Source organism: Amblyraja radiata, chromosome 15 (genome assembly GCF_010909765.2).
Source record: "Amblyraja radiata isolate CabotCenter1 chromosome 15, sAmbRad1.1.pri, whole genome shotgun sequence".
Taxonomy (NCBI): domain Eukaryota; kingdom Metazoa; phylum Chordata; class Chondrichthyes; order Rajiformes; family Rajidae; genus Amblyraja; species Amblyraja radiata.
This window is the reverse complement of record NC_045970.1, coordinates 27,319,860-27,341,704: the sequence shown is the minus strand read 5'-3', so window position 1 is coordinate 27,341,704 and position 21,845 is coordinate 27,319,860. Positions and strand designations below refer to the sequence as shown.

The following is a 21,845-nucleotide window of genomic DNA, read 5'->3' as shown; positions in this document are numbered from 1 at the left end:
GCGGCACTGGTAGGCCGCTGCCCCCCTGCATTGGTGGTAAAAGCACCGCATTTTTCTTTCCTGTGCCACTTGTCTGGTCTGTGGTTCTTGTGGGCACCACATCTTTCTTTCCTGTGCCACTTGTCTGGTCTGTGGCTCTTGTGGGCGTGGTCCTGGGCCACTGTGCCTTCCACGGCGCTGAATCGATCTGGTCTAGGGATTCCAGCACACCCACTTCCTGCTGGTTGGACAGTCACTGCTCGCTAGCCTGAGCGGATCTTCGAAACTCTCCCCCGAGAGCTGCCGGCGGATATCTCGCAGCAACTGCTGCAGGTAAGTGTATTCAAATAGAAGGCAGGGCCAGTGGTCACCCATGAGCGTGAGCATCTCGCTCATGAGGGCCGAAGGCTTCCGGTCACCGAGCCCGCCCGTGTTGAGGACTTGCGCCACTCGCTCCATGTGGCTCGGCCCGTAGCTCCGGAGCAGCTGCTCCTTGAGGCCTACGTACTTCCCCGCCGCCAGCGGGTTATCGAGGCACAGCACGACCCGACCGGCAGTTTCCTGGTCGAGAGCCACTACCACGTAATGGTACCAGGTCTCGTCGACCGTTACGTCGCGGACATGGAACTGTGATTTCACCTGACGGAACCATACCCCCGGATGCGAGGTCCAAAAGGTAGGCAGCTTCAGGGCTACAGGGCTACCGTGTGGAGCTCGGCCTCGTAGGTGGCAGCGGCGGGTTGAGCGCTGTACATTTTTGCATGAACTTTGTCCAGGATGCCACTCCTGGTCGTCGGGGTCACCAGTGTGGCGGGGACTCCGAGTCCAGCCAAGAATGAGGCGAAAACAAAGTTATGTGAATGAAATGGTGCTTATTACTGTCACTGTGCTGCTTCCAACTCCAACACCCGTGACCGGGCGTGACCCGACCTTAAATAACCCGGGTCAGACCCCATGACCAAACGTCTCCCACTCCGAGACGCTCAACTCCTCCCCCCTGAGCCGAGGGTTCGCTACCCAATACAATACAATACAATACAATTCAATTTATTGTCATTTGGACCCCTTGAGGTCCAAACGAAATGCCGTTTCTGCAGCCATACATTACAAACAAATAGACCCAAGACACAACATAATTTACATAAACATCCATCACATTGCTGTGATGGAAGGCCAAAAAACTTATCTCTCCCCTGCACCCCCCCCCCCCCCCCCCGATGTCAGAGTCAAAGTCAAAGCCCTCGGCGGGCGATGGCGAATTGTCCCGTGGCCATTAAAGCCACGCCGGGTGATGCAAGGTCGCACACCGGGTTCTTGGTGTTAGAGCCCCCGGCGTGCGCTCGCAGTCCGCAACCATTCCAAGCCGCGCGGGGCGGTGATGTAGGCCCCGCTCCAGGAGCTCTTCAACCCCGCAACTCGGGCGGGAGAAGTCGCCGTTGCGGAAGCCCCGAAAAGCGGTCTCCCTCCAGGGACCCGCGGGCTCCCGGTGCCGCCCGCCAAACCCGCAGTTACAGCCACCGAATCTCCGGGGGTCGGGTCGCAGCAGCGTCCACCACAGCTCCACCCGCTCTGGACTCGGCCAGCTCCGAGACGGTGAGGTGAGTAGTCGGCACCACAGTCCCCGGTCTTCCTGTTGGAGGCTGCTCCTCGTTGCAGCCCCAACGACAACGGAGACCCGACAAAGAAAAGGTCGGGTCTCCCGTGCAGGGAGAGATTTAAAAGTTACCCCCTCCCCCCCACACCACCCCCCACACACACACACATACCCCAACAAAAAATTGTGGTTAACCATCAGGTACCGCCACGTTTGGAACATTTCTGGTGATTTACATATTTCTGAATTAAACAAATTAAATTAATAGTATTTAAAATTAATTAAATAATTTGAAATGAGATTGTTTTTGTTTGTTTGTTTACATGTACTTTAAAAATTTTAAGCCTTTTATGGGGATATTAATTATTGAATATATTTTTTTATTGGTTATTGGGAAGAGGCTATTTTTTTATTTTATTTTGGAGCCAGCTTTGTCCAGAAAGTTGCTTCCTAAAGGTCTATTCTAGGATAACGCAGTTAGGAGTGGCGAGTCTATTCCGGGCATCTGTTTTCTGTAGTAACACCAGCAGCGTCTAAACCATTACAGAATTGCCACTTGTGCTTTTAAAGATTATTCGTTTTAAATTTCAATCATGTAATAAGTATTTTGTTGTGCAGGTATAAATATTAATCACTTCAAAAACCAACGATCCTGATAATTTGTGTCTGTCACCAGACTATGTTGTGCTTGACTTAAGATATTCTTGAACCTATTACCGTCAATTGAGTTTTGCTCATTTACCATGCAAAAACTTTCCAAATCAATTTGACAAACTTTTAAGTGATTTTTGTTTATTCATAAATGAATGACTTTCATACTCAATGTAATTAATTACAGCTCAGTAAAGCTTAACCATAATTTCATCAAAACTTTCAACCACAACATTTTGTGAAAGCAAAATATGGGGTTCTTAGTCAGATCCAAATTCTCTGAGCACAGCAATTTAAAATTACTCAAAATTATAAAGCTACCTTTATAAATAGTCACTGCGAGAGGCAAATACATTCTAAAGGTCAGAAAATTACTTGACACCATACTCAATTTAGTGTAGGAGGTAAAGTACATAAAGTGTAGGAGAGAGACTGGATGGTGCCATAACAACAACCTTGTTCTCAATATCAGTAAAACCAAGCAACTGATTTCAGAAAAGGGTCTGGGTATCCACAAACGTGTCTTCATCGACCGGACGGTCAAAAACTTTAAATTCCTGGGCTCTGAAGATCTGTCCTGGAATCCAGCACATTGATGCAATTATAATGAAAGACTATCAAAGCCTTTACTTCCTTAGAAGATTGTGAAGATTCGGTATGTTGACAAGTACTCTCTTGAACTTCTGCAGGTGTACAGTAGAGAGCATATTGACTGGTTACATCACAGCCTGATTCGAAAACTCAAAAATCCAGGAACAAAGATGATTGGAAAAAGTGGTGAACACTGCCCAGTCCATCACGGGCACTGCCCTCCCCACCATCGAAGGGATCTACAGGAGTTACTATGTCAAAAAGACAGTCGGCATCATCAGGAACCCACACCACCGAGGCCACGCAATAATTTCACTACTGCCATCGGGAAGGTAATATAGGAGCTTCAAAACTGTAATGGCCAGATTCAGGAACAGCCTCTTCCCAATAACCATCAGGACATTCAACATCTTTGGAATGTGGGTGGAAACCCGAGCACCCGAAGGAAACCCACGCGGTCATAGGGAGAACGTACAAACTCCGTACAGACAGCACCTGTAGTCAGGATTGAACCCGGGTCTCTGCCACTGTAAGGCAGTAACTCTACCACTGCGCCACTTTGCCATCCCCCTTAATAGGAAGCATTTTATCAAAAAGTTGGAAATATGTTAAACAATAAGGGGCCTAGCTGTGGACGAGCATGCAGAAACTCGGAAGAACGTCAAAATGTATTTTGAGTTATATAAGCTGAACAGTTTTAAAGGAGAAGCGTTTGTAAAGGTGGCTTACTTATAAATCATAATGTTACAAAAAATTAAAAAAATTGAGATCCTTGGCTTTAAGAATTTATGTACTGAATCCATTAGCAGGGAAATCATGCAAAATGTTAATTTACTGGTTGAGCCTTAGCCTTGGATCAGTATAATTTCTTGCCCTGCTATCGACACGACACCAAGGCCTTGGAGAGGGTGTATAGAAAATTCATCAGAATAGTATCAGGGATGAGGAACCTATTTAGATAGTGAAAATAGAAAAGTAGGAAAAGGAAATTTCAAACGATTTCAAACTTATGAAGGGCTTTGATATGTTTTGATACAAGAAGGGTCTTGAAATAAGAAGTTTCCATGAGTGACTGAACCTGGAATCGGAGGGCATTCATTTGATTTATTGACAGAGTGAAGAAAAGAATCAATCCTGTATGCAATGAGCAACGACAGAAGAAACCACAGATGCACTGCAGATAGCCTACTATCAGTTTACAACACAGTTTGGTTTTCGAACAGTTCCGCTCAAGACCACAATAAATTGTAGTGTTGTGGATGTAGCCCAGTCCATCACGCAGACCACACTCCCAACCTCCAGAAAGCAGCCAACATAATCAAGGAACTTTCTCACTCCGGTCACTCCCACTTCTCCCCGCTCCCGTCACGCAGAAGATACAGAAGCTTGAAAGCACATACTACCAGACTCAGGTACAGTTTCTTCCCCTCTGCTAGCAGACTTCCAAATGGTCCTTCCATGTTCTCGGATACAGTCCCAATTTTCCAACCTAGCTCATTGCAGGCATTGAACCTTTTCTCTGGAGCTGTAACACTACAATGCTGAAAACTATATTCTGTGCTCTTGTATTTTTAGAAAATACAAAAAACATCCAGCTATTTGAAAAATTAAAACTGCAAGGTCTTGACCCAAGATATCAACCATCCATTTTGCCTCCATAGATGCTGCTTGACCAGTTGAGTTCTTTCAGCAGTTATTTGTTAATTAGAGTACCAATGCTTTTCATCCTACACTTTCCTATCAGTCAATATATTTGGTGTTTTTAATAATCGAGGGATAACTTCTGATCAAAGGTCATTGACTGAAGCATTAACTCTATTTCTCATTTCTCTTCCCGCGAGTATGGTATGTGCTGCAGAGGATTTGTAGCAGTTTGTACTTTAAAATTTATAAACTATACAAATTTATTTTACAATCAGATAGTAAAGCCACAGGAGATTATTTAAATGGCTACTATTGTAAACCTCAGCAATAATTTTGGGATATCTGCTAGATGTGCTGGTAAAGCCAAACATCTATGTTATTCGTTATGGATTAAAATACAACTAGATAGTAAACTAGCAGTTAGGGCGATATATGCATACTTTTTAAACTGTAAGATAATTTGAAACCATTGCAAGATGTCAAAACAGATAAGTTGAATGACTCAAATTAATGATCATATTGAGGGAGCAATCGTGGCCTGAAAGAACCACCCACTGAAATGCCATCCCCTTCTGTGTGCATTTCACCTTTTATGGCCATTTCAATACAAGTCGTCATCACGACATTTTCAGCTGTTACTGTGTTTTCTCTCCTTTAACGACTACTTTTTCAGCAGATATTTGCAGATTCTGTGCACATCGCCATATAATTGACCCCTATATAACTTTTTATAGATGCCATAACAGTGCTAATGGACAATCCAATACTGAACACTGAATGTACAAAATGTTACGCCTGAACAGGGAATGTACTGTACTGTAAGTCTTCATTACCCCATAATTTCACTATGTTTGACTGGGCAGAAAACTGCTAACGCAATTAATTATCTTCTGGTGTTTGCCTTTTAAAAATAGATCTCAACCGGATTGCAGGCAAGAGAGCTGGTGGCTGTTTAGTCTCAGGAAGCTGAAAACCAGCACTTCATTCTCTTGCCAAAGTAGCAGCACACCCTAAATTGTCTCAACATGTTACTTCCTCCGTGCTGCCACGCCTCTTGTCCAGCCCCTGCTCTACACCAAAGATCCTATAGCGATCTTTGCTCTAAACCCTAGCCAGGGACGAATTTGTGGCATATTTATCCATCTATTCGGCTTTTCGCCTGCTGGCAGGGGGGGGTTTATTGGTCTCTACGTTATTCGAGAAGGTTGCCAGTCCAATTAAATTATTGTATTAATTTAATTATTGTATTAATGTCTGAAGGGTCCCGATCCGAAACGTCAAAACCATTCCTTCTCTCCAGAGATGCCGTCTGTCTCTGCCACAGAGGGAAGTTGAGGCCAGTTCATTGGCTATATTTAAGAGGGAGTTAGATGTGACCCTTGTGGCTAAAGGGATCAGGGGGTATGGAGAGAAGGCAGGTACAGGATACTGAGTTGGATGATCAGCCATGATCATATTGAATGGCGGTGCAGGCTCGAAGGGCCGAAGGGCCTACTCCTGCACCTATGTTCTATGTATCTATGTCACACCAGCTTTTTATGTCCATCTTCGGTGTGAGCGAGCATCTGCGGTTCCTCCCTCCCTACACTTTAATTCCCAGATCAGAACCACAGAGCCTTTCCTTACACCCTATACCTCCTCACCTTCGTCAAACTCGGGGACTGTGAAGCCGGCGCCGTCTACCTGCTCGACGTGCTGGCGGATGAGCCGCTCTGTGTGCTGCAGGTTGTGGGCGGTGAGCAGCGCGGCCTCCAGCTCGGCCTGAGCCTGAGCCTGAGCGCCCATCGCGGCAGCCATGGCGACGGACGGACGGACGGACGGACGGCGGGTGAGTGAGTGAGTGAGCGAGTGAGCGCCCGGCCCGGCCGCTGCTTCCCACATTCGCCACTGCAAACCACAATTCACAACCCGACACATTTCACAACCCCACACTTTATAACACGAATTTCCCCCCCAACACATACCGATCAGTTAGAATACTTTTTTTTTAGATTTGTTATGTTGTGGATTCGTGTACGAGATCGTGTCGAATATGCGGATTTCTTTTAGCTAATTAGTTTTTTTTTTGAACGCCCGCCGCTCTGGAGAGAGAGAGAGAGAGAGAGAGAGCGGCGCGATGGAGATTGAGGAGGATATTTGGGATTATAAATGTGTGGGCCAACTAAAGAGTCCTGGGAATAACAGAGAGGACGGCAGTCTCCCGACGGCGGTGTCTACCAGGCGGGGGAAAGCCGAGCGGAGAGGGGGGTGCAGAAGGGCGGCTGATCCGGCGCTGCGGTCCAGGAGGATTAGGAGCAGGAGGAAGAGAGGCAGCAACCGCCACACTGGGGCTGAGGACCAAGATTCTCTCTCCCCCCGGCTCCTCAGCCCCTCCGCATCAAATGCACACGATCAAGCCACCCCCAGCACCACTGCTCCTTCAACCCCACTCAAGCAATCTAAAAACTCTGATGGAAAATATACTCCCAGGAACTCTAAGCCGGTCCACGCTGGCCACTGCCCAATCTGTCAAATGCCATTTTCCTTGCTGCTGATAGAAACGCCTCGGTGGCATGTAGCAGAATGTCTGGAAACACCAGGTTGCACAGATAACGGTAAGCTGATGAATTGATGCAGGGTTTTTTTCCCACAGAATCATGACATTTAAAAAAAAATCATAGGATGTGAATGTTGATGACAAGGCCAACAAATAACTAGCATTGTAAAAGTGGTAGTGAGCAATTGCAATACATTTGGTGAATATATTCTCTCGGTGAAGTTGGCTGGAGTACCAGGATTTGATCCAGATATGAGGATTGAATAAATATAGTTGCTTAAATCAGGATGGTATGTGATTTAGGAGATACTGTGAGTGTGAGTACGTGAGGACATCTGCCTGAAGTCCTTGTTCCCTAGGGCGAATGAGATCTTGTATCAGGAGACGCTGCAGTGCATTCTGTAGATCCTACATACTGTGGTGGATGGAGTGTATATTTAAGGTTTGAATGATGTGCCACGTAAGCAGGCAGCTTATGAATGGTGCTGAGTTGCTTGTGTACTTTTCAAGCTGCACTCCTCCAGATGAGTGGAGAACATTGAATCCACTCCCACTCTTGGTTTATGCATTATGGATAGAGAAAGAGGTTTGGAGAAGAAATTAAATCACTGTCCCAGAATGCTGCCCTTTTCTTATAATCTCAGTAATAAATATAGCTAGTCCTGGTGAATTTACAACATCCTTCCAGGAAGTTGATTTTAAGGGACAATGGCGATGCCAATGGCAATGACATTGAATTCAAGAAGAGGTGCTTAGCCACCTCCTTGTTGCAGATATAAGGTATTGTTGGGGATGATCAATACCTGGCATCTGTACTGCAAACACATTCACTGCCATGTATTAGTTTGATCCTGAGATTTGTCCAAGTGCTGCTGCATGCAGGCAGAGACTGCTTCATTATCTCCTTGAATCTTCAACAGTTTCCTCAAGAGAAGAAGAGAGTCAAACTGAACAGTGTGCAAACATACCCCACTTCTGATTTTTATAGTGGTGGGAAGGTCATTGATGAAGCTGTTAAACATGGTGGGTTTGGGAGATTGGGCAGAAGATCTTCTGCATTAGTATGCATTAGTATCTTAGTGCTGAGATTGGTATCCAATGGCGACAACAATTTAAATTTATTTTATATATGACTCCAGTCAGTGCAGGTACCAAGGCATCCATTCTCACTCCTGTTAAATTCAACTCCTTCGTCCATCTTAGTTGTTTGCATTATTTTATTCACAGACATGCAAATCCCATACCATACATCCACAAAATAAGCTTGTGCTTCTCTTTCTCCAACAAAAATTGATACGTTCCCACTTGATATGCACAGCCTGCATACAATTATCAGTAATTGCTATAATTCATAATTAACAGTAAGTGGCATTTAATAATACTATTAACTCCTTCCATCACTTTGCTGTTAATGGAAAGGAGGTTTTCAAGCAGCAATTGGCTCACTTGGATTAGTGCTGTTTCAACACATGAGTATTTTTTTCTATTTTGACAAGTAGATCAAGTGTATACTAGAACCGTTGGCAAAGGATATGACAAGTTCTTGTGGAATTGGCTTCAGGAATAAACTGAATTATTGTCAGGGCCCATTGCATTTCCAGGATTCAGTGTGTTTTAACGGTTTCTGGTTACCATGATATCGTGGAATTCAGCAGTAGGCTAAAATGGGTTATCCAATTGACAGTTCCAACATAAAATGTTTACAAATGCTTCAGCTCTGAAGTTTCATACTAATGTTTCATCACTATTGGCCACAAGGATGCCATGAAGCCACCTTTTTTCATTAGTTAAAATTAAAAATTATAGCACGTGGGGGTTGAATGATTTATTACTTCTTACTCTGCAATTAGTAAGATGATAGAAAATGATCTGATAAAATAATATAAAGTGTAGGTGAGAGATAAAGAGTGGAAACAGGCCCTTTGGCCCACAGAGTCTACGCTGACCAGCAATCACTAGTTCCATCCTAGACACTAGGGACAATTTACAAAAGCCAATAAACCTACAAAATAAACCTACAAAACCTGCAAGTCATTGGGATGTGGGAGTAAATTGGAGCACCCAGAAAAAACCCACGTAAGCCGAGGCGAACTGAGCATTGTTCAGAGATCAAGCGCAGATTGGGTGACTGTGTCACTGAACACCTGTACTCAGTCCACCTATACTCAGTCCACTTGGCCTACCCAATCTCCCAGTTGCCAAACATTTTAACTTCTCTTCCCACTCCCATACTGACCTTTCTGTGCAGGGCCTCCTCCATTGTTAGAGTAAGGACACTTGCAAATTGGAGGAACAGCACCTCATTTTTTGCTTGGGCCAGGTTACAACCCAGTGGCATCAATATTGATTTCTCCAACTTCAAGTAACCTTGCATTCCCTCTCTCTACATCCCTTTCCCACCCTAGTCCTCATGCTAATTGTTTGTATTCCTTCGTTATCACCTTGTCCCCAGCCAACAATGGACCTTTGTTGGCTCCACCTTTCCTGGGTCATTGATGCAGGCTCTGCTTTGTTCTTGGCCTCCAGTTTCCCCCTCCCTGACTCTCAGTCTGATGAAGGGTCGCGACCCAAAAAGTCATCTTTTTCTTATCTCCAGCGATGCAGCCTGACCCGCTGAGTTACTCCAGCATTTTGTGTCTATCTTCAGTGTAAACCCGCATCTGCAGTTCCTCCTTACACCTCTACCACCACCCTTTTGTTCGTTCCTTAAAGCCATTTGGTATCCAATTGGCTTGCTCACCCTGGAACCCATGTGATTTAACCTTCCAGAAAAGCCTACCATGTGGTTCCTTGTTAAACATCTTGCTAAAAACCATGTAGTGAATGTCTACCGCATTGCCCTCATCAATACCTTTGGTCATCGTTTCAAAGAACTCAATCAAATTGGTGAGACACGGTTTCCCATAGAAACATAGACATAGAAACATAGAAAATAGGTGCAGGAGTAGGCCATACGGCCCTTCGAGCCTGCACCGCCATTCAATATGATCATGGCTGATCATCCAACTCAATATCCTGTACCTGCCTTCTCTCCATACCCCCTGATCCCTTTAGCCACAAGGGCCACATCTAACTCCCTCTTAAATATAGCCAATGAACTGGCCTCAACTACCTTCTGTGGCAGAGAATTCCAGAGATTCACCACTCTCTGTGTGAAAAATGTTTTCCTCATCTCGGTCCTAAAAGATTTCCCCCTAATCCTTAAACTGTGACCCCTTGTTCTGGACTTCCCCAACATCGGGAACAATCTTCCTGCATCTAGCCTGTCCAACCCCTTAAGAATTTTGTAAGTTTCTATAAGATCCCCCCTCAATCTTCTAAATTCTAGCGAGTACAAGCCGAGTCTATCCAGTCTTTCTTCATATGAAAGTCCTGACATCCCTGGAATCAGTCTGGTGAACCTTCTCTGCACTCCCTCTATGGCAAGAATGTCTTTCCTCAGATTAGGAGACCAAAACTGCACGCAATACTCCAGGTGTGGTCTCACCAAGACCCTGTACAACTGCAGTAGAACCTCCCTGCTCCTATACTCAAATCCTTTTGCTATGAATGCTAACATACCATTCGCTTTCTTCACTGCCTGCTGCACCTGCATGCCTACGTTCAATGACTGGTGTACCATGACACCCAGGTCTCGTTGCATCTTTTATGCATAAAGCCATGCTGACTGTCTCTAATTAATCCTTGCCTTTCCAAATGCACTTAGATCCTGTTTCGATATAGGCTTAACTTTAGCCACCCTCCAGTCTTCTCACATGTGGCTATCAATAATACAAATATTTCTCCCACGAGCCTGGAATTTCCTAACTTCCCACAATGTCATGGATAATCTTGATCAGGTCCCAGGAATTTAACAACCTTAATACATTTTACGATCTCTACCACCTTTTCTGTAATGTGAATTATCTTCAAGGGCATCACTATTAACTCACTCAAGTTTCCTAGCATCCATGTCTTTTTCCACAGTAAATATAGTAAACCCTCATCATAACGAACCATTGGGGGGGATGGTGTCCGTTATTACCGATTGTCCGCGACAACCGAGTAAGGGATTCACTCCAACCACCTAGTGGTCTTTCCGTGAAACAACAAGCTGTTTTCAGATACAAAGTTCTTTTTAACAGCTAAAAATGGATTTTGTTACTGCAAGCTGAAAATACTAAAGGCTGTTTGTTACATTGTTGAGTGTCAATCAGAGGGATTGCTCGTCAATTTCAATCAAAGATACTAGAGGAGCGATTTCAATAGCCTCCGCATTGTAACTAGCAACCTGTGTTCTTAAAGAGACAGTCCGCTATAACCAAAATCCGTTGTAAAGAGGTCTTTAATAATTGTACGGAAGAGAAATGTAGATTTAATACATCACCCATCTCTTGTGGCCTTGCTGGTCTTTAATGAGCCTAATTCGCTTCTGGGTTACTCTTTTCTCCTTAATATACATAAATTATCTTTGGATTCTTCTTTACCCTATCTGTCAAAGATAACACATGTCCCCTTTCTGCCCTCCTCCAATCCTCCAACTGCCCTACTCCTCAAAAGTACTCCTACACTCACATTACCTCTCGAGGGTAGATAAAAATGCTGGAGAAACACAGCGGGTGAGGCAGCATCTATGGAGCGAAGGAAATAGGCGACGTTTCGGGTCGAGACTCTTCTTCAGACTGATGTAGGGGTGGGGGCTGGGGGGGGGGTGGGAAGAAGAAAGGAAGAGGCGGAGACAGTGGGCTGTGGGAGAGCTGGGGAGGGGAAAGAAGTAGAAAGTAGGGACTATCTAAAATTGGAGAAGTCAATGTTCATACCGCTGGGCTGTAAACTACCCAAGTGAAATATGAGGTGCTGCTCCTCCAATTTAAGGTGGGCCTCACTCTGGCCATAGAGGAGGCCCAGGACAGAAAGGTCGGATTCGGAATGGGAGGGGGAGTTGAAGTGCTGAGCCACCGGGAGATCAGGTTGGTTATTGCGAACCGAGCGGAGGTGGGAATCAATTCCCTGTCAGGTCTGGAGTCAGGCAGGGTTGCCCTCTCTCTCCTGTCTTGTTTGTCTGCTGTATTGAACCTTTTGCCGAGTCCATCAGGAAGGAAGTGAGCATAAGAGTGATATTGCCAAGCAGTGTTGGCACTCAAGTCAAAACCTCCCTGTACATGGACGATGTCGCTGTCTTCTGCTCGGATCCAGGGTCGGTCCGCAGACAGATTAGTATCTGTGACCAGTTTGAGTCGGCCACGGGAGCCAGGGTGAACCGCAGGAAGAGCGAGGCCCTGCTCTTTGGCAACTGGCCCGACCGATCTTCCGTCCCCTTCACCATCAAGCCTGACTTCTTGAAGGTGCTGGGGATCTGGTTTGGGGGGGCTGAGGCGTGTAACAAGAATTGGCTGGAGCGGATAGCCAAGATGGGGAAGAAGCTGGAGCTGTGGAGGCAACGGTCCCTCTCCATAACCAGAAAAAAATTGGTCATCAGGTGTGAGGTGCTCGCGGGGCTGCTGTACTTGGCACAAGTGTGGCCTGTCCCTCCCTCCTACGCCACAGGGATCACCCGGGCCGTCTTCCAGTTCATCTGGGGTTCGAGGATAGACTGGGTGCGACGGGCCACAATGTACAAGTCAGCAGATAACGGGGGTAAATGCGTGCCCAACGCTGCCCTCACCATGATGGCTACCTTCGTGTGTTGCTGCATCAGGCGGAGCGCAGAGCCAAGGCACGTGGGCACAAAGTGTCACTACCTGCTGAGGTTCTACCTGTCCCCGGTGTTGCGAAAGATGGGCCTGGCGCAGATGCCACACAATGTGCCAGTCTGCTGGACATTGCCGCCCCATCTGTCGTTTGTGGAAAGGTTCTTCCGGACCAACACCTTTGACCACATGTCCATTGGGCAGTGGTCAGCACAGAACGTCCTGCAGGCACTGCAGGGAAAGGACTCGATGGATCCGGTGGCGTGGTTCCCAGAGCAGACTGCCCAGCTTGTCTGGCAAAATGCCTCATCGCCAGAACTCACCAACAAGCACCAAGACCTGGCTTGGCTGGCGGTGAGGGGAGCCCTCCCAGTCAGATCCTTCCTGCACCGTCGGAACCTCACTACCAGCGCACGCTGCCCACGGGACGGCTGCTATGGAGAGGAGACGGTTGCCCACCTCTTCGCAGGGTGTGGATTTGCAACAAGAGTCTGGAGAAGTATGCAAGGGTCCCTGGCACGCTTTAGCCCGAACAGCTCCGTCACAGAGGACTCTGTGATTTACGGACTGTTCCCAGGGACACATTCAGAGACTGACATTGAGTGCTGCTGGAAGGTCATCAACTCAGTGAAAGACGCCCTTTGGTCTGCCCGAGCGTTGTTCAACACCCAGCAGAGCGAGATGTCCGTCAGGGAATGTTGCCGACTGGCCCGCTGCAGACTGCAGGAGTATGTGCTGAGGGACGCACTGAAGCTCGGTGCAGCCAACGCCAAGGCTCGGTGGAGGAGGACCACAGTCTAGGGTCCTTCCGCTGCTGTACATGGGGGGCACGGTATGGTGGAGACGCCCCTCAAATGTCGGAGGATTATTTGTTGTATGTGACGGCTGGTAGCGTGGAAGGTGAGGACAAGGGGGACTCTGCCCTTGTTACGAGTGGTGGGATGGGGAGTGAGAGCAGAGTTACGGGGTATAGAAGAGACCCTGGTGAGAGCTTCATCTATAGTAGAAGAGGGGAACTCCCGTTCCCTAAAGAATGCTCCATGGCCAGAGTGAGGCCCACTAAATTGGAGGAGCAGCACCTCATTTTTCGCTTGGGTAGTATACACCCCAGTGGTATGAACATTGACCTCCAATTTTAAGTAGTCCCTGCTTTATCCATCTCTACCCTCCCCAGCACTCCACAGCCCACTGTCTCCGCCTCTTCCTTTCTTCTTCCCGCCCCCCTCACCCTCACATCAGTCTGAATAAGGGTCTCGACCCGAAACGTCGCCTATTTCCTTCGCTCCATATAGGTATGTTGCAAAGCCTACCTGAAGCGTCGCTGAAAATCTGTCGCTGCGGGTGTGCGCGATTTTGGCGCCGTTTAGAGGGGGGTGGGTTTAAAACGCGATTTTCTCTAGGCTGTTCAAATCGAAGATGTTCAGCCTTGTTAATTATTAATGAAAAATCGCTGAAAGACCCCGTCGCAAAAGCTATTATTAGTTTTGAAGGCCTTGGATAATAGTTATAGTAGTTTAAAAATCAATCTCTAAACCCGCGACCACCGACAGCCGTCAGGGTCTCATAGAGCAAACCACAGAAGGTATGTAGCTTATTTTTACATTAAAAAGGGCTTCTTAAGATCCCTTTATACAAAGTTTAATATTGCGAGTAGCTCATTTTGGGCCCATTATATCCCGCAGTATTTTTCTGGGCATTTGAGGGCACAAATCTACCGCAATGTGAATGTTCTAAACCAGCGCGTTCACAGGATCCCACTAGAAAGCTGATTTAAAATGGACTTTAATTTACAGCAATTGAACACTAAATTCCTTCCATTTGGCCTATAAATTAATGTAAATGAGATTTAAAAATCATGTTTTATTGTGAATTATTTATGAATATTATTTGCACACTTGGGCTATTTAAAAATGTTAATCATCTATCATTATAATGATAGATGTTTAGATCTAGTAATTGAAGTTTGAAATTAGCTACACTTGGGTAACTAACTAATTATATGCTTTAATTTCAGGTAATCCAAGTAAGATTATTTTATATTTGTTTCAGAATGGTTCAATCTATGATAACTGAAAATTTCATTCAGTTCTCTTAATTTTTAAGAAAGTTATGGGCTTTTGACTGTCCACGATCACAGCTTTTTTGTTACGTCCATAGAAAATCAATAGGGAACAAGATGCTAATTTCCGAGTATGAAAATGGCCATAACCTTTTTAATACATGAGATATGAAAGTGAATTAGGTGTCAAATTAAACTTCTTTTTATGCTTTATCTGATGGGATAAATTACAGACTTGATTTTTTAAATCTCAAAATTTTGTAACATTGCTACTCCATAGATGCTGCCTCACCCACTGAGTTTTCTCCAGCATTTTTGTCTACCTTCGATTTTCCAGCATCTACAGTTCCTTCTTAAACATTACCCCTCAAGCAGGGATTCATCTCACTCTAGCTGCCTGTACCTTTTTCTTGACTCTTGTCATCCAGTGTTCCCAACTCCTGCCAGCACTCTGACAGGAACATGCTCGTAGTGAACATTCACGATCACACTCTTAAAAGCTTCCTATTTGCCAGACGTCTCTTTACTTGCAAATGCTCCCCAATCAATTTTAAATTATCATGATTATCAAATTATTAGGAAAGCTACCCCAATCAAATTTAAGTTTAAGCAGTGTCCCGAAAATCTTCAGTGTTTTTTAAAGACAAGTACAAAGCAGTTTATCGCTGCAAACATGAATATGGCAATGAAATAGGTCCAAGAGGCAGGTCTAAACTTTAGCAGAAATGACTGAAGGAAGCATATTTTAAACCCAGAACAATTGTCCTACAATTTTGAGTTGTATTGGCATTCTTAGTGTATTTCTGTGCTATAGTTGTTCCAAAGAAAACAGAAGGAAAGCTGTCAAAGCTTTGAAGCTACTTGGTACTAAAAATTGAAAGCGCACCTAAGTTTTTTGAATTCTAATATGTTCCACCCAACCTTATTATGAGGCTTCAATTTACAACACTAAGTCAAGTTGACTTTGGCATTTTGACTTCTTCATGCCGCATTCCGTATGTTAAGCTAGCAACCTCGCATAAAAGATAGCGTCCAGAAATGAGTTGCCATGAGGATAGAGTGTATTTGGAATTAAAATTTGACAGCTATTACTTTATACGGTAGAATTTTCAACCCACTCACAAAAATGCTGATACTCCCTATTCATACTTAATGCATTCTTTTCTAGGGCTCAAATCACAGCTGATGTTTTTCAAAGTTAAGTGTCATAGCTTCGTAGAGCCATTGTATTACTAATGTTCTGCGTCATATTCCATGCTCGTTTAACTGATAAATGGAAGGTGTATACAAAAATGACCCAGTGACATATACCTAGTTTGCTATACTCTCTTTTAAATTGTATATTATATATTTCAATATTTTTATTTGTAATTCAGATAGTTCCTAATAGTTGCATACCAAATAAATGTTAAGCTAAAGATTTGTGATACTTGGATCAAATATCAGGCCAATTTTATCTATTCTGTGAAACAAATATTTGAGATCTAGAATTTTACCATTTGCCATGTTTGTGCATGTTCCACCTAATTCATGGCAACACAAAGCATTTTCATTGATTAAGGTAACTTATTGCCTTACCTATTCAAAGAATTAAATGATGAGACGCATTACATGAGCCGAAGCTTCAGTAAGAAATTTGCTATTGTTTAGCAGGGTTAAACATGAAGTTTAAAAAAAATCATTCAAAGTTAAAGAAGATAAATCTTAATCCTTATGTATTTCAGATATTGTCATAAATGGCAGGCTGAGTTTTGGATGACTTGACAAAAATGTAGGAGAATTAGATAAATTCTTTCCAGGCTTAGGAACAAAATATTGTAGGCTACACGATTGGGGAAATAAGTGATTAGTTTTAGTTTAGAGATACAGCGTGGAAACAGGCCCTTCGGCCCACCAAGTCTGTACCGACCAGCGATCCCCTCGCATTAATACTATTGTAAACACACTAGGAACATATTTACATATATACCTAGCCAATTAACCGTCAAACATATATGTCTTTGGAGTGTGGGGAAAAAAACGAAGATCTCGGAGAAAACCCACGCAGGTCATGGGGAGAACGTACAAACTCCGTACAAACACCCAAAGTCAGGATCGAACCTGGGTCTCTGGCCTTATAAGGCAGTAGCTCTACCGCTGCCCCGCTATGCCGCCCTACGTCCTATGTTCTTTATATGCATAACTCCATTTGTCCATGATGAGACTTTAAAGTTTTTCAAAGCCATACAAAGTGTATTAGATTTTCTGGGCATATTTTGTAATTGTCTCTTTCCTTATTCTGACAAAGAGCCTTCAATCTGAAATATGAGACCTTTGTTTCCACAGATGCAGCCTGACCTGTTGAATGTTTGCAACATTTTCTGTTTTTCTTTCAGATTTCCACATCTGCAGATATTTTTTTGATATGCAATTTGTACTTTGTTTCCAGAAATTATTTTAACTTTATTCGACAAGGTTCCGCATGATAGGCTGCTATGGAAGGTTAGATTGCATGGGATCCAAGGAGAGATAGCTGAATGGATATCAAATTGGCTCCATGGAAGGAAGCAGAGGGTGATGGTGGAAGGTTGCTTCTCGGACTAGAGGCCTGTGACTAGTGGTGTGCCTCAGGGTTCGGTGCTGGGCCCGTTACTGTTTGTCAGCTACATCAATGAATTGGATGAGAACATACAGGGCAAGATTAGCAAGTTTGCTGATGATACAAAACTGAGTGGTTTTGCAGATAGTGAAGATGGTTGCGAAAGATCATAGCAGGGTCTGGATCGACTGGCCAGATGGGTGGAGGAATGGTTGATGGAATTTAATTCAGAGTAGTGCGAGGTGTTGTATTTTGGGACAATAGAACAACATTTTGGAAAGTGAATTCAACCTGCATATTTTGCAACAAATTGTAGAAGATATAATGATTTCTATATCATTAAGGTAAAAGATCAGCTGTAATTTTATTGAATACCAAAACAGTCAAAAGGGGCCAAATGCCCTACATCTGTTTCTACAAATTGCCACCTCTGGTCTAGACACCACAACCGTCCATCAATTTTGTACATTTTGTACAATTGTCATTCTTGTCATCCTGAGATTTAAATTTAGTTTTACAAAACTCATGTCTTAAACAAAAGAAATAAAGCTCTTGTTATGGTAATCTATGGTATAACTTTTTACTTTCAATCCAAACCACTGATTGATATTCATATTTTCCAACTTTACAGGGAGAGCGTTCTTGATTTTAGCACAGGGCAATTAATGTCTGCACTTGTAGCTTTTGCAACAGATCTCATTTACAAGTTATTTTTATGATCATCAGTTGTTTTTATGATCATCAGTTTTATTTTTCCTACATTATTAAGCCACACAACTTTCGTTTTTCTTAACCTAATATAGAATTGATAATGTAGTCAAAAGGCAATGCATTCAAATAAGAGAGAACTTGAGTCTATCGTTGTAATCAGGCCTGGCTCATATTTGAATATGTTCTGAGTTCAAGTCAAAGAAACACATACAAATGTCTACGTCAGGCACGGCCCAACTAAGACAAATGGGTCAAATTTTGTTCATGAAAACTCTTGGTATGTTCTTCTGAATAACTCCCAGGATTAAACATCCTACCACAAAAGGCCCAGGTTCTTGCAATATGGAAACATTTCCTGCCATCTCCTGCTGTGTAAAGTGTGAATCGTCAAAAGAATTTTGGGCAGAGTACTCTAAAGGTCAAAGAGGGATTTGCTGCTTGGGTTTGGGATTGTGGAGGCTGCGAGGATGGGGTTGGCGAGCCATTGCAAGAGGATGAAAACCACAAATGGAGGGGATCAGTGGGTTAGCAAGAATAGAGTGAAAAGAAATTATGTTGGAAATATCAGCAGGTTGTGGAGACAGCATTTCAGGTTAAGACCCTTCAACAAGGATCTTTACCTGTGAAGAATTTAAGATAAGATGGAAAGACTTGATCTGTTTCAATATTCAAGGCATGTGCCTTACAGGCCTCATACACACTTAACATTTACATACAATTCTATCTACATGGTTTTGTATCACTGTGCATTTCGAGACGACTCCATTCACCAATAAATTCTTGCAAGTATAAAGCTTTGGGAAGGTACACAAAAATGCTGGAGAAACTCAGCGGGTGCAGCAGCATCTATGGAGCGAAGGAAATAGGCAACGTTTCGGGCCGAAACCCTTCTTCAGACTGATAGGGGGTGGCGGGGAGAAGGAAGGAAAAAGGAGGAGGAGGAGCCCGAGGGCTGAGGGATGGGAGGAGACAGCCCGAGGGCTGAGGAAGGGGAGGAGACAGCAAGGGCTAACAAAATTGGGAGAATTCAATGTTCATGCCCGCAGGATGCAGATTCCCCAAGCGGAATATGAGGTGCTGTTCCTCCAATTTCTGGTGTTGCTCACTCTGGCCATGGAGGAGACCCAGGACAGAGAGGTCGGACGGGGAATGGGAGGGGGAGTTGAAGTGCTGAGCCACCGGGAGGTCAGGTAGGTTCTTGTGGACCGAGCGCAGGTGTTCGGCGAAACGATCGCCCAACCTCCGCATGGTCTCACCGATGTAGATCAGCTGACATCTAGAGCAGCGGATGCAGTAGATGAGGTTGGAGGAGATACAGGTGAACCTCTGTCGCACCTGGAATGACTGTTTGGGTCCTTGAATGGAGTCGAGGGGGTAGGTAAAGGGACAGGTGCTGCATTTCTTACGGTTGCAACGGAAAGTGCCCGGGGAGGGGGTGGTACGGGAGGGAAGGGAAGAATTGACAAGGGAGTTGCGGAGGGAGCGGTCTTTGCGGAAGGCAGACATGAGGGGAGATGGGAAGATGTGGCGAGTGGTGGGGTCACGTTGGAGGTGGCGAAACTGACGGAGGATTACTTGTTGTATGTGACGGCTGGTGGGGTGAAAGGTGAGGACTAGGGGGACTCTGCCCTTGTTGCGAGTGCGGGGATGGGGAGAGAGAGCAGTGTTGCGGGGTATGGAAGAGACCCTGGTGCGAGCCTCATCTATGGTGGAGGAGGGGAACCCCCGTTCACAGAAGAATGAGGAGATTTCAGATGCCCTGGTGTGGAACGCCTCATCCTGGGAGCAGATGCGGCGTAGACGGAGGAATTGGTAGTAGGGGATGGAGTCCTTACAGGAAGCAGGGTGGGAAGAAGTGTAGTCCAGATAGCCATGGGAGTCAGTGGGTTTATAGTGGATGTCGGTCAGAAGTCTATCACCTGCGATGGAGATAGTGAGGTCAAGGAATGGTAGGGAAGTGTCGGAAATAGTCCAGGTGTATTTGAGTGCCGGATGGAAGTTGGTGGTGAAGTGGATGAAGTCAGTCATGTGTGTGTGGGTGCAGGAGGTGGCACCAAAGCAGTCGTCGATGTAACAGAGGTAGAGGTCGGGGATGGGGCCCTGGTACGTATTGAACAAGGATTCCCAAAGCTTTGGGAACTCCAGCTACAAGGTGACTTTCCAATGCCACATAGGTGAAGATGCTGTCAGTTGATCAAGAGTTGAAACTAATGGTTTTCAAATTTCCTTTTTTCATGTAGCCCACTTTAACCAAATGGTTCACCCTGCGTTATTGAAAGGAACAGAGATTGTGGCCCTTTATTTAAATATTTTGTATCCCCGCTTTGAAAACCAATGCTTTAAACCAAGGTTCCACAAGCCTTTACAGGTATTAAAGGGTCTCATGTAGCGGCACCAAACGTGGTGAATAAACAGTTGCTTTATTCAGGTGTTACATGCAAGTTTGATCCACTAACATAATTGTCATTGCTGCTGTACCTGAGCGAGGGTGTTGTGTCGAGCTCAGCTACCTGTTGACTCGGCTCATCTCAAGGTGAGATATGCTTATGTAGCAGGACACTCCCCTTAACCCCATGACATCACGTGACAGCCCTCGTAACCACTGACGAGGGTTCGACCATAAGTGGTCTGTCTATCAGCTGACGCCATAGGACCCTCCCAGAACCGGAGGAAGGAATAGAACGCGCTAACCTTCTACAAGAAGGTGCGCAAGCATGGTCGAGGGCGGCTCTTGCTGTGGCCCGGAGGCACCCCGGCCGTGGGTTGGGCCCGCGGGCGCAGTCGACGCTCCGGCTGTGGGCCATCCCGGCAGTATGCCGAGGGGTGCGAGGAGGCCAATGCAAAAGCCGTCGGTTGGACGAGTCAGTCGCATCTCCTCGACCAGCAGGGGATCATCCAGAGAAATACGGCACCCAGCAACGGCTGGGAGACGTCGGCAACAATGCAACCAAAGAAGAAATAAATGAATAAAAATAAATAAATAAACTGATTGCTAAACCCGGCGTGGTGATACAGTGTAAACAAAGTGAAAACAAACAAAACAAACTACAGTGGGCAATCAAGTGCAAAGTGGTAGGAAAGTTCAAATTGTCCAGTGTCCATGGTGCAGGATGGGAAGCTGTGTTGGGAAACTGGAGGTTGCAGTGACAGCCTCCGACCTGATAGTGGCACTGTTGCCGGCAGTCAGGCTGCAGGGACGGCATCCGGCCGGTAGATGGCGCTGTGGACGGCGGTCAGGCTGCAGTGATGGCAGCCGACCTGAAGGTGGCGTCTCTTCCGGCCGGCCGCGGCGGCCATTTTTGCAATCGGGGTGGCGGCCATGTGTCAGTAGGCCGCGGCGGCCATTTTAGCGGCCGGCTGAGGTGGTCTGTCTATAAGTGGTCTGTCTATCAGCTGACGTCACACTCATGACAATCTTCAAAGGGCAGCAGCTTTGCATATCTTTCATTCATTGTTCTTGATCTCTCTACATCATCCTCTATATAACTTGTTTCTCTTATCTCTAACCTTGTCCCACGGCCCGAAAATATCACCCATTCCTTCTCCCCAGAGTTGCCGCCTGTCCCGCTGAGTTACTCCAGCTTTTTGTGTCTATCAGCAGTTTTCCTTGATGGCCTAGACAGAATGTTTCATAAAACAATATTATTAATCCTTGGATATTAATCTATATTAATATATACAACCTACTTCCTGCCCCCCCCCCCCCCCCCCCACCACATCAATCTGAAGAAGGGTCTCAACCCGAAACTTTGCCTATTTCCTTCACTCCATAGATGCTGCCTCACCCACTGAGTTTCTCCAGCATTTCTGTCTACCTTCGATTTTACAGCATC

The 21,845-nt window shown here is 45.3% G+C and overlaps 2 protein-coding genes across 2 annotated transcripts in view; one reads left to right on the top strand and one right to left on the bottom strand.

Moving 5' to 3' along the window:
- nhlrc2 (NHL repeat containing 2) overlaps positions 1–6,291 on the bottom strand; it is an 80,956-nt gene extending 74,665 nt beyond the window's left edge. The window contains exon 1 of the mRNA XM_033033915.1: positions 6,103–6,291. Coding sequence (XP_032889806.1) covers positions 6,103–6,256 — 154 coding nt within the window. The 5' untranslated portion in view covers positions 6,257–6,291. The remainder of the gene's footprint in view (positions 1–6,102) is intronic.
- Positions 6,292–6,523: 232 nt separating this feature from the next.
- The window catches only part of dclre1a (DNA cross-link repair 1A), a 52,851-nt gene continuing 37,529 nt past the window's right edge, over positions 6,524–21,845 (top strand). The window contains exon 1 of the mRNA XM_033033914.1: positions 6,524–7,053. Coding sequence (XP_032889805.1) covers positions 6,576–7,053 — 478 coding nt within the window. The 5' untranslated portion in view covers positions 6,524–6,575. The remainder of the gene's footprint in view (positions 7,054–21,845) is intronic.